The 16,150-nt window shown below is 41.9% G+C and overlaps 1 protein-coding gene across 1 annotated transcript in view; it reads left to right on the top strand.

Annotated features, from left to right (window-relative positions):
• The window catches only part of P4HA3 (prolyl 4-hydroxylase subunit alpha 3), a 50,582-nt gene that overhangs the window by 21,818 nt on the left and 12,614 nt on the right, over positions 1-16,150 (top strand). Inside the window, exons 4-8 of the mRNA XM_089508283.1 lie at positions 3,383-3,532; positions 5,675-5,726; positions 8,867-9,030; positions 10,070-10,246; positions 14,381-14,445. Coding sequence (XP_089364409.1) covers positions 3,383-3,532; positions 5,675-5,726; positions 8,867-9,030; positions 10,070-10,246; positions 14,381-14,445 — 608 coding nt within the window. The remainder of the gene's footprint in view (positions 1-3,382; positions 3,533-5,674; positions 5,727-8,866; positions 9,031-10,069; positions 10,247-14,380; positions 14,446-16,150) is intronic.

The following is a 16,150-nucleotide window of genomic DNA, read 5'->3' as shown; positions in this document are numbered from 1 at the left end:
CGATGTGTATACGGAGAAGACCAGGGGATCCCAATAAATAAAGCTGAGACGGATATTAATAACTAGATGTCTAATTTATTGAAATAGGGGAAAAACACATGCGTTGCGCATACACTCACACAAACACTCAGAACTCAGGAAAATCAGGGTTGGAAAATAGGAACAGATTTCAGGCGTTACTAAGGGTGATGCTTACCAGAATGTAGATTCCCTCCGGGGAGCGAATGGAGTGGTGGTGGACAGTGAGACAGTCTGCTCCGCAACCTGGGTTTGAGCAGAGATGCCGGCTACCAAAACAGAGGTCTGACTGACGTGGAGTAAGTAGACCTTGCAAATGGCGCGCTGAGCAGCAAAAGTGGGGACTTTTTATAGGCCAAATCTGGCCTGAGGGCAGAGAGTTTTGGTGATTGAAACAAAGGTGTTTAATTGCTTTCTTTCACCTGGGTGTCTGGATCTGATAATATCACTGACTTAAGTTGTTCGGACAACAGACTTGAGGAGGGGGGTGATAGCTTCAGGAAAGGCAAACATTTACTCTTCCTGACTCAAGATAATCCCTTCATGCGACTTCCCAGACCTACTGAGATGTAAATGGGGCTTCTCCCCTCAGGGGGGGTGCACATGTCCTCTCGCTTAGCCAGTAATGGAGGACAGGCTTGGAGTCTGGCCAGGGGTCATCCAAGGGTTATCATTGATTCCAAAATTTATATGAAGCAGCATGGGTAACAATGTGAATCCACTGGGTGAACTTGTCATACTCTTTCAGCCTCAGAAGATGGCCATGGAAAACTCCCTCTAAAGAAACATGGCAAGAAAACTCCATGGTAAGATCGCCATAAGTTGGAAATGAATTGAAGGCACACAAAAACAACAAGGTGAACCTGTCATGGGTTTTTCTTGGCAAGATTTCTTCAGAGATGGCTCTGCTATTGACATCCTCTGGAGCTGAGAGACTGCGACTTACCTAAGGCCACCCAGTGTGTTTCCACGCGTGAGTAGAGATTCAAATTCTGGTCTCCCAGGTCCTAGTCCATCACTCATACCACTACATATACTACATTATCTGGTGTATTCTTGTCCCCAAAAGCCAGTATGGAGTAATGGTTTGACAGTTGGACCACGACTCTAGAGACCAGGGTTCAAATCCCCGCTCGACCATGGTGACCCACAGTACAAACCATACCCTCTCAGTCTCAGAGGAAGGCAAAAGCAAAGCCCCATCTGAACAAATCTTGCAAAGAGAACCCCGTGGCAAGTTCACTTTAGAACAGCACTTTGAAACATTACATTTCCCCCCATACTTTTTCCATTCATATGTTTACCAGATTTCCCCTGCTCCCTTCCAGCATTTTCTCTGGAGGGGTTCTCTAAAATGCAGTCCAAAAAATCCCCCTTTCTCCAGACTCTGGAATAAACTTAACTTTGTACAGAAAATAGGCATCCAAATCCTATTGTTAATCCCAAACAGAGTCAAACCAATGAATCAATAAGAGTTCCTTATGGTGGTGACTCATCCTTCTGCAATTAATTCTAATTTAGGACTAACTAGCCAGAATTCACACCAGTATTGAATCCAGACCAATTAAAAACACCAGAAAATCCCAGATTTTGTTCCAGTCCTTTCCATTTTTATTTCCGAGATCGATGTACATTTTGTTTATCCCAAAATATTTTCTGTCAGCTCCTGGTACGATCAGAGACTTTTCATACCAGTTCACCATCTTGGATTATTTTAACCCCATATAAAACCAAAATCTTGGACTTTCCAATCAGTCTGGGTGAGTTCTGGGTCATTTATATCTGACTCCAGAGTAACAGATGCCCATCTGGATTTCAGAAAACATATCCAGGTGTAGCTGTGTTGGCCATATCACAAAGTACAGTATCATCCAAAATCCACAAAACAATTATAGCTTTATTGGACCAACCAAAATGCACATTATAGATATTGCAAGCTTTCGAGCTGGCTTCTTCATCAGGCAAAGATGTTAAAAATGGTACAGGAGAAAGAAAGAAAGAAAGAAAGAGACGGTGTTAGTCCTAGCCTTGCATTTAGTCAAGAAGTTGTGATTTTTTGTCCTCAGTTCAGATGGTATGGAAAGGTTTTCATGCCGGTGGGCCTTTTCTCCTTATGGCCATGTGGATACTGGGAGATTCAGTCCAGCAAATAAACTTTAAATTCTATTAGCAAGACAAAAGGCTACTGCCTTTGAGATCCAGTTTGCCTTGAATCCTTTGTGAGGCTACAAGCCCTTTTGTTAGAAAGAGAACACTGATTTCAGTATCAACTGCCCTTGTCTCCTTTTTCTGCTGCCAGGATCAATTTGCTAGGGGATTCTGGGACTTGGAGAGGTCAGTCACACTTACATTTTTTTGCAAGGAGAGATTCGCATTTGTGAATCGATTTAAAATCGACTCACCATTTCAATTATGTTTTAAGGCAGCAAATCTTTCCATGGCATCTAAATCCGATTCGCCATTCCCATTCGCCACTGTTTCAGATCACAAGGGAGGACATTATCAGACAAGGGAAATTGGAAGTATAATCCAATGGCTATCCAAACACAATCATGGGGTTTCACGTTATTGCGTGATAGACTATCACATGCAATTTCGGGCAATGGGAAGTCAGTTTGAATGCAATCATGGGGTTTCACGTTATTACATGAGACGCAATCACATGCAATTTCGGGCAATGGGAAGTCAGTTTGAATGCAATCATGGGGTTTCATGTTATTACGTGAGACGCAATCACATGCAATTTCGGGCAATGGCAAGCTATTTTTGAGCAATGGGAAGTCAGTTTGAATGCAATTTGAATTCATGTAAATTCGCTGAACTGGCCCCACTTTCTTTTCATTCAAAATTAAGAGAAATTCCTCCCGTGTGATAAACTCTGGAGTCACCACCATTTCCTGAATGGTGGCTGTGTGATCCAAATCGATTCGTTATCACATTCACACTACCACAGATGCGAATCGCTCCAGCACCCAAAAAAAGATGCGGTTATGGTAGTTCCCCGGTGCTGAATGCACCAGGTAAAGTTGTGTTTTCAACGCCAGGTTTCAGGGCACCGTGTGAACGACCCTGAAATAACCCACATTCTACACCAGATTATTTCATAGTGTGAATGCCCTCATAGTTTTTAGACTACAGGTTCCTAAACTTTGGAATAGGTATTCCTTTTTTTACAGCAGACTGTAGTACTTATATTGGATTCCATCCTACAGAGTTCTGGGATTTGTAGTCTGTTGTGGCACTGGAGCTCTCTGACACTACAAATCCCATAATTTCATAGCATTGAGCCATAGCAGTTAAAGCAGTGTCAAACTGCATTAACTCTGCAGTGTAGATGCAGCCTCAGCCATCTTGTTTCTTCCAGGTGGCCTACGACATGGAGGATTACTATCATTCCATCTTGTGGATGGAGGAAGCCGTCAGCCTTTTCCGCCTCTCCTACGGAAACTGGAACACGGAGGACGAGGGCAGTCTGGAAGATGCCTTGGACCACTTGGCCTTCTCCTACTTTAAGGTGAGCCCGGTGGTGTAACATCTGGGACCAAGCCAACATCTGGAAACAACAAGGGGATCTTTGCATTCATAGGAAGTTTGTGGTTCCCATGCTGGGTGGCAGTGATGGTCATCTGTTCTGGCATTTAGCCTGAACTTGAAATGACAAAGATGGTGAAGAAAAGCAAGAACTTATTTACATCTTGCCATCTCACCAAAACTGGGGCTCCAGCCACTGTACAAAATTTGGCCCTCAATATTTGCAGGTTTGACTTTTGCAGATTTGATTATTTGTGGATTGGATTAATATGTACTCTCTAGGAATATCGAGGTCCTCCAGCATGGCTCTATAGCCAACTTCCACTAAGTTGTGCTGGAGAGGGATTCCTAGGAAGAACACTTTTCTAGGCAGTTATAGGTCCTCCAGTGCAATTCTCTGGTCAACCTCTGGCAGATGTTGACCATAGAGTTGCACTGGAAGACCTAGAAATTCCTAGAAAGTGTTTTCTCATGTAAAAAAACAATACAAAACATTTTTTTATTTGCATTTTTTCCACTTTCTGTGTCCCTAATCCCAGAAAATTTGGAAGGCCCACTGTACATATTAAATGATATACAAAGACATTGGTTAAAATGTATTTTAGTAATCTGGAAAATGCAGTTAAACAATTCATAGAAATTGAAACCATTTCAAAAGTCATCAAAAGTCAGACGATAAAAATGAGCAAGGCAACAAACCACTAAGAGTCCGTTGCAATTCCCGAAAACTTGTTCAGACAGAAAAATAGCAAGGAGGGAACTATGGCCCAAAACACACTGCAGAAATAATCCGGTTTGAGACCACCTTAACTGCCCTGGAGTTTGATGCTAGGGAATTCTGGGAACTGTAGTTTTGTGAGACATTGAGCCGTCTCTGCCAGAGAGCTACGGTGCCACAATAAACTACAGTTCCCAGGATTCCCTAGCACTGAGCCAGGGCAGTTTAAGCGGTCTTAATCTGGATTATTTCTGCAGTGTGTTTTGGAGCTATGTTAATCTCCTGTGGGAAGGAGTTGTCTAGGAGTTGTCCAAGGTCCCGATCATTGATGGAGACATAAAACACCTTGGACAGATCCTTTAATGCTCAGTCATTTTCTTCAATGTTCAGCATCTGAAAAAGAGTAGGGCTCCTGCACCTTTAGCAAAGGGAATTAAAGTTGCAGGAGCCCCATTCGGTGTTCTGACAATGACTAGAGATACAGTACTTACATCTGGCAACCCTATTTGTACAATGCACATAGGATAGCCACTTGAAAAAGAGTAGGGGCTCCTGTATCTTTAGTAGCTGTGAATTATTATTATTATTATTATTATTATTATTATTATTATCAAGCTTTATTTATGTAGTGCTGTAAATTTATGCAGCGTTGTACATAGGATCAATTAAAATAGATAAAATAAGCCTGCCTGTGGCGTACATTCTATGAAAATAATTAAATATACACATATTAGTACAAAGGGAATGAAGGGGACAGGAGCCCTGCCCGGCTTTTCACCTGGCAACCCTGTTTATACCATGCACATAGGACAGGCATTTGGGGAGGAAAAAAGATGGGGCCCTTGTGCCTTTGACCAATGTCTAGGAAGTTTTATTTTTTATTATTATATTCCCCACCTCAATCCATAGGGAGAAGCAGATATGAAATAATAATAATAATAATAATAATAATAATAATAATAATAATAATTTAATTAATTAAAGGTGCAGGAGCCCTATCCTGTTTTTCACCTGGCAATCCTATTTGCAGCATTCACATAGGCTAGCCACTTGAAAATGATTAGCAGCTACTATGTCTATTATTATTATTATTATTATTATTATTATTATTATTATTATTACTATTACTATTACTATTACTACTATAGTAGCTGCTACTCATTTTCCAAGTGGCTATCCTATGTGAATGTTGCATATTATTATTATTATTATTACTATTTCTTATCTGCTTCTCTTCATGGATCAAGGTGGGAAATAACAACAATTAACAGACGCGCATCACATCATTATTATTTCCAAAGACAGATCCAAGTTGCGGTCCTCTTTGCGTTTTGAAAAGGTTAACTATTTGTTCTTCTTTTCTTTCTTCCTTTCTGCCTGAAACTTGATTTTAACTTTGTTTTGAAGGCAGGAAACGTTTCCCAGGCCTTAAGCCTCTCCCAGGAGTTCCTCCATTACGGTACGTGCTTCTGGGGAAAAGAAGAAATGTCCAGATCTCTATATTGTCAGACTCCGGTCCAGAATATTATTGTCAGCCTAAACATTGGACTTTAAAGAATTAACTCTTGCCTTCCTATGAATTCCATTTGTCTGCATCACCAGATCTAGCTAAGAAATAGAACGAAGCTAGTATACTTTCCCCTTATTTGGGTAAGTAGCACTGGAGATGAATTTGAGAAAATAATCCTTGGATATCATTTTTTAACAAAAATCACATTTCTGTTTTGGATTAACTTAATAAGACCCTGACGCTGATTCCTGGCAATGACCTCAGCCTTCAGTCATCTATGTTACAATAATATCTCCCTTTTGGTCTTTTACAATAGTTTCCCATTCTCTCTGGGGATGGCCAGCCTCTGAACCCACAGCTTGGAAGAGTTAGGTTTTGGACTACAATCCCCAGAATCCCCCTGACAGCAAGGCTATTGGAGGATTCTGGGAATTGTTATTATTATTATTATTATTAAGCTTTATTTATATAGCGCTGTAAATTTACATGGTGCTGTACGTACAATCAATTAAAATAGATAAAATAAACCTGCCTATGGGGTACATTCTACAAAAATAATTCAATATAATACATATTAGTGCATATTAGCATTCAGTAAAATAACCTAACATTCACCCCTTAATTTAATAGCAGTTGGTTATGTTTTGTTCCTTGCTGTTAAATGTTACATTTACTGGATCAAAACATCAGTTAAAGGCAGAAGAGCAGGCTATGGATTTTTTAATGGTCAGTTGGCAACTCATCTTTTTTGCTCAGATAAAGAAGTGAAAGCATAAGAAAAGGTGTTCCTATGCTTTCACTGTCGTTTATATATGTTATTTGTCGTTACACTTCATTTTACACTGCCAATCTATGCACAGCAGCATAACAGAAAAAGAACTTCATACAAGGTTGCCAACTTTTCCTTATTGACTCGGCTCTTGTGCTTTCAACAGCTTCCTGAACTGGTGAGAAATAGAAGCAACACAGTTGCGCATAACTAGTTATTAGGAAATGAGGGGACAGAAGCGCAGCAAAGTAGCATTTGGAAAGGAATGTAATGATAAATGAGAAGTTATTTTATTGGTGTACTGAATAACATTTCCCAGTTCCTTTCCCAAGTTACATTTTATTGCATTTAAAGACATTTTAGAACCATTTGAACAGAAATTTGCTATGGTTTGTGACATTCTGAATCCTATGATGTCCCTGGCTGCAAAGAAATGGAAAGTAATGAATAGTGCAAGAAATGACATACAGTTACTTTCCCAATGCTGTAAAAAGTAACTACAATAGGTTCCTTCTCAAACACTGTAAACTGGTGACAGGAGCAAATAATTCCTAAAAAGTTGACTTTCTAATACCGGTTTTGAAGGGCAAAGCTTCACTTACAGGGCATCGGACTTGCAGCTTGGAAGTAGCAAGTATAATAGAATATTATATTAAGAATATTGTATTATATTATAATATATTATAATAGAAAAGGTAACTACTTACCTTTTCAGGTAACAAGGGCATAATGAAGGTCCACTTCAGAAGCAGTAAGAACAGTATGGCTGCACTGGAGTAAAGAGTAATTCATTCTAGTTACGTTCAAACATTATTCTTTTGAAAGGGCATTTAAAGGCGTTCCTTCCAGGAGTATTCCTTGTGTGATTCTTCAAGTTTCATTTTTGTTTTAAAGGAAAGGAAAGTAACAGCAGCAACAAACAAAAAGCTCAGAGGCACCGCAGGAAGCAGCAAGTTACTTTTTAAACATCGCAAGGAGGGACGATGATAGTTTATTTTCCAAATACTCTTATAAGGAGTTTGTCACACTGGCGCTAATTTCGGCATCAAAGAGAGATTAAAGTGCCTTTAAAGCATCCTGCAAATAAAATGAAAATGGCGAGTAATCGCGCAAATGTTTATCACACGCAACTGTGCAAATAAATGTAATATCGGAAATGCTTTGTCACCAATAGTAAAAAGATGTGCATTCATGCTTCTTTGTGACCACTTTAATGGCGGGTTTTGTGCGACATCGTGTGAAATCGTTACTCTCAATTACTGCAATTTTCCTGGGATATTCACGGGACAAACTTCCGATCTCCTTCGTGTGATAAACTCCTAAGTGGAACTACTTTGCAAAAGTTTGGTTACTTTGCAAAAGTAGCACTGCTGTCAAAGTGAGGGAGCAAACCACAACCATCTTAGTCAGATGATGCTTATGTTAAAAGGAGCTGTGAGTCCGCTCCAGATTTTAGCCTGAACTATAAGGGTGCAATTCAAATAAGGTTTTAAAATAGATTTTCAGGGGTTATAGTGGGCCCTTGGTACCCGCTGGGGTTTGGTTCCAGGATCCTCTGTTGATCCCAAAATCTGTGGATGCTCAAGTCCCATTAAATTCAATGGCATAGTAAAATGGTGCCCTTTATATAAAATGGCAGAAATCAAGATTTGCTTATTGGAATGTATACTTTTTAAAAAGATTTTTAAGCTGTGGGTGGTTGAATTTGTGAATAAAAAAATCCATGGATCGGGAGGGCTGACTTTATTTGTGTATAGGGTCTAGCAGCCCAGATACCAGGCTGCATCCACACTGCAGAAATAATGCAGTTTGACGCCGCTTTAACTGCCATGGCTCAATGCAGTGGAGTCCTGGGATGTGTGGCATAGTGGTTTGTGCACTGGACTAGGACTCTGGAGACCAGGGTTCAATTCCCAGCTCAGCCAAGAAACCCACTGGGTGACTTTGGGCAAGTCACACTCTCTCAGCCTCAGAAGAAGGCAATGGCAAACCACCTCTGAACAAATCTTGCCAAGAAAACCCCAGGATAAGTTTGTCTTAGGGTCACCATTAGTCAGAAAACGACTTGAAGGCCCACAACAACAACAACAACAAGTCTGTTGTGGCACCAGAACCCATCACAAAATTACAGATCCTAGACTTCCGTAGCATTGAGCCATGGCAGTTAAAGCGGTGTCAAACTGCATTATTTCTGCAGTGCAGACACAGCTACAAAAACCGAGAGTGGACTCACATCCTTTCACTGCACAACACACACATCAACTCACCTCAGTTCTCCAGCCACCATTGTGTTTAAACTGAAGTCTCTTTTCTTGGTCAGATCCTGACAACAAGAGGATGGCGAGGAACGTCCTGAAATACGAGAAGCTTTTGATGGCGAACCCTGATGGCGTTGGCGAAGAGGTGGCCCTGCAGAGACCCAACGTGACCCACCTGGAGACCAGAGATACTTACGAACGGTTGTGCCAAAGCCTGGGATCTTGGGTGCGTAAGAGACATCGGCCGCTTTGGCATTGGTCTTCTCACCAAGGAGTAAGAAATCCCACCCGAAATCACACCTTGTAGTGAAAACATTCAGTGTAGCATACTGAGTATAAAACAATATTCATAACACTTAAAAACACTGAGGAGAAAATGAAAAAATGGAATTTTTGGAGTTTATCACACTGGGGCTAATTCCAGCATTAAAGAGAGATTAAAGCACATTTAAAGCATCCTGCAAATAAAGCACAAACGGTGAGTAACTGTGCGAATGATGATCACAAGTGGTTGCGCAAACAAAGTGTTATCGGAAATGCATTGGCACTGTAATCCTGAAAGTAAAAAGATATGTGTGAAAGCTTCTTTGTGATCACTTTAATGGCGGGTTTTGTGCAACATCGTGTGAAATTGTTACACGTAATTACGTGATTTTCCCGGGATATTCATGGGATAACCTCTCGATCTCTTTTGTGTGATAAACTTGTTTGTTGGACCACAGCTCCCACGATGCTTGGTTAAGGGGAAAGTGGGTTTTGCATTTATTGACAGTGAGAGGTTACAACAAAATGGTATGGATGTTTTGCTCCAGAAATGGAGAAAGTAACTTTGTTGGACTACAATTCTCAGAATATTGGCTAGGCGAGTCTGGTAATGGTAGTCCAAAAGTCACTTCCAAGTCTTGGAGCAAGAGTTGTCTGTCTGGAAAGTATAACAAAACTGCTGGTCTTCTTTCATCATGGTGTAATGGTTTGGGCATTGAACCCTGGGAGACCAGGGTTTGAATCCTGGCTCAACCATGGAAACCCACTGGGTGACCTTGGGCAAGTCACACTCTCTCAGCCTCAGAGGATGGCAGTGGCAAATCCCTCTGAAGAAACTTGCCAGGAAAACCCTATGGAAAGTTTGTTTTACAGTCGCCACAAGTCGGAAATGACTTGAAGGCATGCAACAACAACAGTCCAAAAAAGTCAAGACTTTCCCAAGTCTTGGAACAAGAGTTGTGTATCTGGAAAATATAACAAAAGTTCTGGTCCTTTTCCAGCCAAGCCATTATGAACTGCCGGACCTCTCCTGCTCCTATGAGACGAATGGGGACCCACTCCTCATCCTCCAGCCCCTGAAGAGGGAAATTGTCCACCTGAGACCCCACCTGGCCCTCTATCATGACTTTGTCAGTGATTCTGAAGCTGAGAAGATCAAGACATTGGCTGCTCCATGGGTAAGAAGGGCAGGGGAAGGGGTCGGGAATGGCTTTTCATTGCCAGGTGCCTTTGAATCAACTCCAACTCATGGCAGCCCTTTCTTGTTGTTGTTCACTGTCATCCAGTTGACTTCAACCTATGGAGACCCAATGAATGAGAGACCTCCAAGAAGTCACCCTATCATCAAAAGTCCTGCTCAGATCTTGCAAACTCAGGGTCATGGCATTCCTGATAAAGTCTATCCCGCTGGAATGGGGTCTTCCTCCATTCCTGCTAAATTCTAGCTGCTCAAGCATTATTGTCTTTTCCAGGGAGTCTTGTCCAAAGTACAACAGTCTCCATTTAGTCATCTTGGCTTCTAGGGAGAGTGAATCATGTCTTCTTGTGGCAACTTTAAAGTACAGTGGTCCCTCCTCATTTGCTGGGGTTAGGGGAACAGGACCTCCATGAATATGGAAAAACCGCAAATAAAAAGCCACTATTTTTTGAACCTGAGAGAACACCTCTCCAGAAATCTCTAGGTCCTCTAGCACAACTGTATGGTCAACATCTGTCAGAAGTTGACCATAGAATTATACTGGAAAACCTACAAACGGCTAGAGAAGTGTTTTCTCTAGGAATCTCTAGGTTCTCCAAAGCAATTCTATGGTCAGCTTTCAATAGAGTTGCACTGCAAGACCTACAGATTTCCTAATGAGAAGATATTAATCAAATCTGCAAATACTCAAATCCTCAAATAATCAAATCCGCAAAAGGTCAAAGCCGTAAATGTGGAGGGCCAATTCTATATGGTGAAGATCGGGGCCACAGCAACCGCATGCAGTGGCCCCAATCTGGCCTTTACAGGGCACAAAAAGCAGCTGTAAAAGCAGTTCCTTTTTGCGCCCTGGAAAGGGCACAATACCTGTGATGCCACGGCTATACAGCATTCTTTGGTGCTACATCATGATGGAGATGCAGTGCCAGAGGAGCACCGTGATGCCATGTGCTGTGTGGTGTGGTGTCATGCCACCCTGGGAGCAGAGCCAGTGCGTTGTGGAGATGCTACACCCGACTCCGCCCCAGGCTGGCCCAAAGTACTTACAGGTTACTATCCCCAGCCTCTATCTAAAATCAGCCATTTGATTTAAAACAATGTGAACAATGCCGTTAGTTTATAGGGCTAAAACATGTTAAACAATGTGATAAATTAAAGGAAGACAGATTGAAACAGATTGAAAGAGATCAAAACAGCTTAATCCATGGTCCTGATTTCCATGTTTCAGAAAGAGCAGAGGTTTCTTTGAATTATTCCAACTCCAGCTGCTGCAGCCAAGAAAGTTAAGCTTTAAAAGCCGCCGCCTGGAAACCGGACGGAGGAGAAGGAGAAAACAAAATCTCTGGATCCTTCCTAGGCTTTGGCTGAAACAATGCCTTTCCCAGCCCATGTCTCCCCAGTTGCCTCAGCAACCACAAAACCCAACTCATGGGGAGATTAGTCACTTCATCCATCACATAAGCAGTACATTAATTTTGTGGTTCCATGTAGACTTTCTATGGCTCTGTCTGCCGTTAGCGATGTCATTGGACTTGGCTTTCAGATATCCTGATGTCTCCGCCAACTGTGTCAGCTCCATCATCTCTCCAGGCAGCTCCAGAGCTGGACCAGAGCTATGACTTATAGCTCCCCGAATCCCTTGTCTTTAACAAGTCACTTTTCCAAATTCTAGGAAGCAATCAGAGTAGCGCCTGTAAGACCAATTCATTTATTTCAGCAGGAAGTGAACTGATATACCATGGTCTCTCCACATTCACGAGGGTTAGAGTGAAGGACCTCCATGAATGTGGAAAAACCACAAATTAAAAAAAAATACTATTGTTTTTACCTAACAGACACCTCTCTAGCAATCTGTAGGTCCTCCAGCATGATTCTATGATCAATGTCTGGTAGATGTTGACCATAGAGTTGCACTGGAGGACCTGGAGATTGTCTAGACAGGTGTCCTCTTAGGTAAAAACAATAGTTCTGGACCCACCACCACCACCACCACCACCACCACAGTGTATGGGGAAAAATGCATATGATCAAACCCCATTTGTTTTAATGGGGGTGTAGCCAAGGGTCCGTTTAGGGGAATTTTATTATTATTGTTATTAGCTCAAATATTGCAAGAGGAGGGCCTGCTACGACGGCCCTTGCAGAATCGTATCCCGATATGTATACGGAGTAGACCAGGGGATTCCAATAAATGGAGCTGAGACAGACTTCTAGAATTAATAACCAATTTATTTATAATGGGGGAAAACACATACGATTCACTAGCATACACACACACATACAAGGCTCAGGAAAAGCATAGGTTAGCATGGAATCGGATTTTAGGCATCACTGGGGTGATACGTACCAGAATCATAGAATCATAGAATCATAGAATCGTAGAGTTGGAAGAGACCACTAGGGCCATCCAGTCCAACCCCCTGCTATGCAGGAAATCCAAATCAAAGCATCCCTGACAGATGGCCATCCAGCCTCTGTTTAAAGACCTCCAAGGAAGGAGACTCTATCACCTTCCGAGGAAGTGCATGAATGTAGATTCCCTCCAGGAATCCAAATGGAATATGATGAGGATGGCATGAGGCTCAGCCATGGAATGACTGGCCAGGAGCCAGGATTCAAAGGGACATAGCTTCCCCCTGAAATCCAGACTGGCCCAGTGAACAAGCAAATCTGGGAGTATTTATAGGCAAAATCTTGCTTCTGGCAATGGTGCTTGATGGTGAGAACAAAGGTGTTTAATTACTTTCTTTTCACCTGGATGTCCCTGTCTGATTGTCTTAGTGGTCTTAAGCTGCTGGGACAACAGACCTGGGGAGGGGGCGAGAGCCTCAGGGAAGGCAAACATTTGCTCTTCCTGGTCATATGATAATCCTCTTATGCGACTCTCTAGATATGATGATGTGGGTGCCCCTCAGGGGTGTGTGTACATGTCCTCATGCCTTGCTGGCAATGGTGGACAGGCTATTAGAGTTCATCTAGGGGTCATTAAAGGTTATCATTTATACCAAAATTTATATGAAGCAGCATGGGTAACAGGGGAGCACTCCTGCATGCAGCATGGCACACACGCCACAGGCGCATGCACCATTATATTCCCCATGGCTTAACCTTCCATGTAAGGTTAAAGCCATGTATAGCGCCCCCTTGTATGGCGCAGGTACACTCTATTTCCTGGGACAGATGGCCATCCAGCCTATGTTTAAAAACATCCAAAGAAGGAGACTCCATTACACTCTGAGGCAGTATATTTTATTATTCCACTACTATGGAATCCATGAGCCACTTTCTCAGTAAAGCAGCTTCTCTGCTATGGCATCCCTATCACAGAATAACTTCCTCTTTGAGGCCCGATCGGTGCCAACTTTGCCATCATTGTGGTGCCAAGTAAAAATATGTCTGTTTGCTAAAACTGTTGGGGCAAAATTGTGTTTACGCTAATCCTCACATATTATTCATGGTTTTAAAAGGATTTAAAATGTTTTCACCATGTTTTTATCTGCCTTTTTAAAAATTTGCTTAAATTATCTGTTCTAGTTTTACCTTTTTCTAGTCATTTTTAATTTGTATACCATTAGTATAATAAAGAGTAGCCTGGTTGGTTTTGTTGTATGCTGCCCTGATAGCTCTAGATCAAGAGTTGGCAAAAGTGCGGCATACAGGCGCCCTGGTCGTTTTAAGGGTTCCCCAGGGATAAGAAAATGTTGTTGGTCTTGCTCCAAAATGCCCAAATAATGATTTGTAGGGGGACTGGAGAGCATTTCCACTACATTTGGAGTCTCCAAATCTCCCAGGTGTTGCAAAATGTATATATTTTGCAATAGCAGGGAGATTTGGACAGTCCAAACGTAGTGGAAATGCCCTCCAGATGTATTGGGTCTCAAAATGCCCCTAGGGCCCAAGAAGACCTGCTGTGTTTGGGACGGGAAGGGTTTGCTTTTTCTTTATTTTTATTTTTATTTTTTGTGGCCCACCAAGCTCTGCTGGAAGGCTAATGCAACCCCCCCCCCAGACAGTCTTCTATAGTTGCCCATTCCTGCTTTAGATAAAAGGCAGGATCAAGATATTTAAATAAATAGACATGACTTTCTCTCCCTTTCTATCTCTTCCTCTCCAGTTGCAGAGATCGGTGGTTGCCTCTGGAGAAAAGCAGCAGCAAGCTGACTACCGGATCAGCAAAAGGTATTTGCTGAAGGCACAGATGGTTAATCCTCTGTCATCCCACTTTTTTAGCTGTTTTTAAAATGTTCCAGTTTCTCTTTCCTTCTCCAGCTTTCCTCCTTTGTTCACTTCATTTGCTGCAACTGCATTCAAAGTGAAAAGGCAGTTTTGTTGTGTGCCTCCAAGTCATTTCCAGCCTAAGGCAATGCTATCACAGATTTTTCTTGGCAAAATTTGTTCAGATGGATTTTGCCATTGCCTTCCTCTGAGGCTGAGAGAGAACGACTTGCCCAAGGTCAGCAATGGTGGAGCAGGGATTTGAACTCTGGTCTCTAGAGTCATAGGAGGTTATGACAATGGTGTTGTTAGCACTACTATCATGATCATTGTAATGAATGAGAGCATACCACATTTTAAACATTTAATTCCACACATCCTAGCAATCATGCAAAAGCAATGACCCATGAATGCAAAGAGAAGAAATGCTGTCTTCATGAAGAAGAAGAAGATGATGATGATGATTATGTTTATTTATATCCCACCTTCCTCCCAGTACAGGGGCTCAAGACGGCTTACAAATCTAAAACAGTCCAAGTTAAAACAATATAAAATATGCAAAATACAAGTTTTAAAAACTATTAAACAATTTAAAACATTACATTATTAAAATTATTAGTAGCAAAATTATTCTCCACATTTGCTAAAATGCTATTGTTCAATCATGCATATGCACTTTTGATACAGGAAACCCAATTTTTATTTGTCGTATTCTCATGATAACGCAACTGTAGTGGGATGTGCTTTTGCACTTGCGCATTTCTGGATATGGAGCGATATTCTTGGCTTATTAATGGGACTTCTCTGTTAATGTGAAGTTGCACAACAGTAACCATTTGCACTCATGCTGAACATTGGATATCCTCAATGTCTTGTGATGATCTTCAGCCATGCGCATGATAATGGTGCTATTGTTCCACATTTTATCCCTGTGTGATAATCTCCATAATCCATTGCTCCAACCACTAGACCCTGGCTTGGGTCCAGGTTACCTAAAGGACCGCCTCTCCCCGTACATTCCGCCTCGCACCCTCAGGACATCTGGGCAGCAGCTACTGAAGGTGCCTGGGGCTAGATTGTCCTCCACCACAAGGAGGACATTTTCCACTGCTGCCCCAGCCCTTTGGAATACGCTGCCCACTGAGCTCCGCTCGACTACCACCCTGGCCCAATTCAGGAAGGATTTGAAGACCTTCCTGTTCCAACAGGCATTCCCCGATTAAAAATCCTGTGGGCCTCCCTCCTCTTTCGTGGCCAAGAGGAAGGGCTTTGGGGCTTTTTTGCCTGTATTTTTTATTATTGTTTATATGTGATGTATTTTGGATTTTATTGTATGTATTGTTGTTTGAAATTTTATACTGTAAGCCGCCCTGATCGAAGGAAGGTGCGGGATATAAATAAAAACTTTATTATTATTATTATGCTGTCTCACTCCAATAATTCAGCGATAGGGAGCTGAGAAGAGGAGCGGACAGAAATGTGCCATTCCCAGAAGGATCAGGCAAAAGCAAACTGCTGCACCCACTTCTAGCTTGTGTGCTCTCTTTTGCCATCTTGGCATAAAACATGGAGTAGATTTACTGACCCACTGACACAGAGTTTGTCCCTTAGCTCACATCGAAGAACATCAACATTTGGAGATGTCTGCAATAAAGTCTTTTCTGACGGC

The sequence above is a fragment of the Sceloporus occidentalis genome, unplaced genomic scaffold, assembly GCF_023333645.1.
Source record: "Sceloporus occidentalis isolate IW3139 unplaced genomic scaffold, rSceOcc1.0.p SCAF_2, whole genome shotgun sequence".
In the NCBI taxonomy this organism is placed as follows: domain Eukaryota; kingdom Metazoa; phylum Chordata; class Lepidosauria; order Squamata; family Phrynosomatidae; genus Sceloporus; species Sceloporus occidentalis.
Note: the sequence above shows the minus strand (reverse complement) of the source record. Positions and strands in the feature narration are given on the sequence as shown.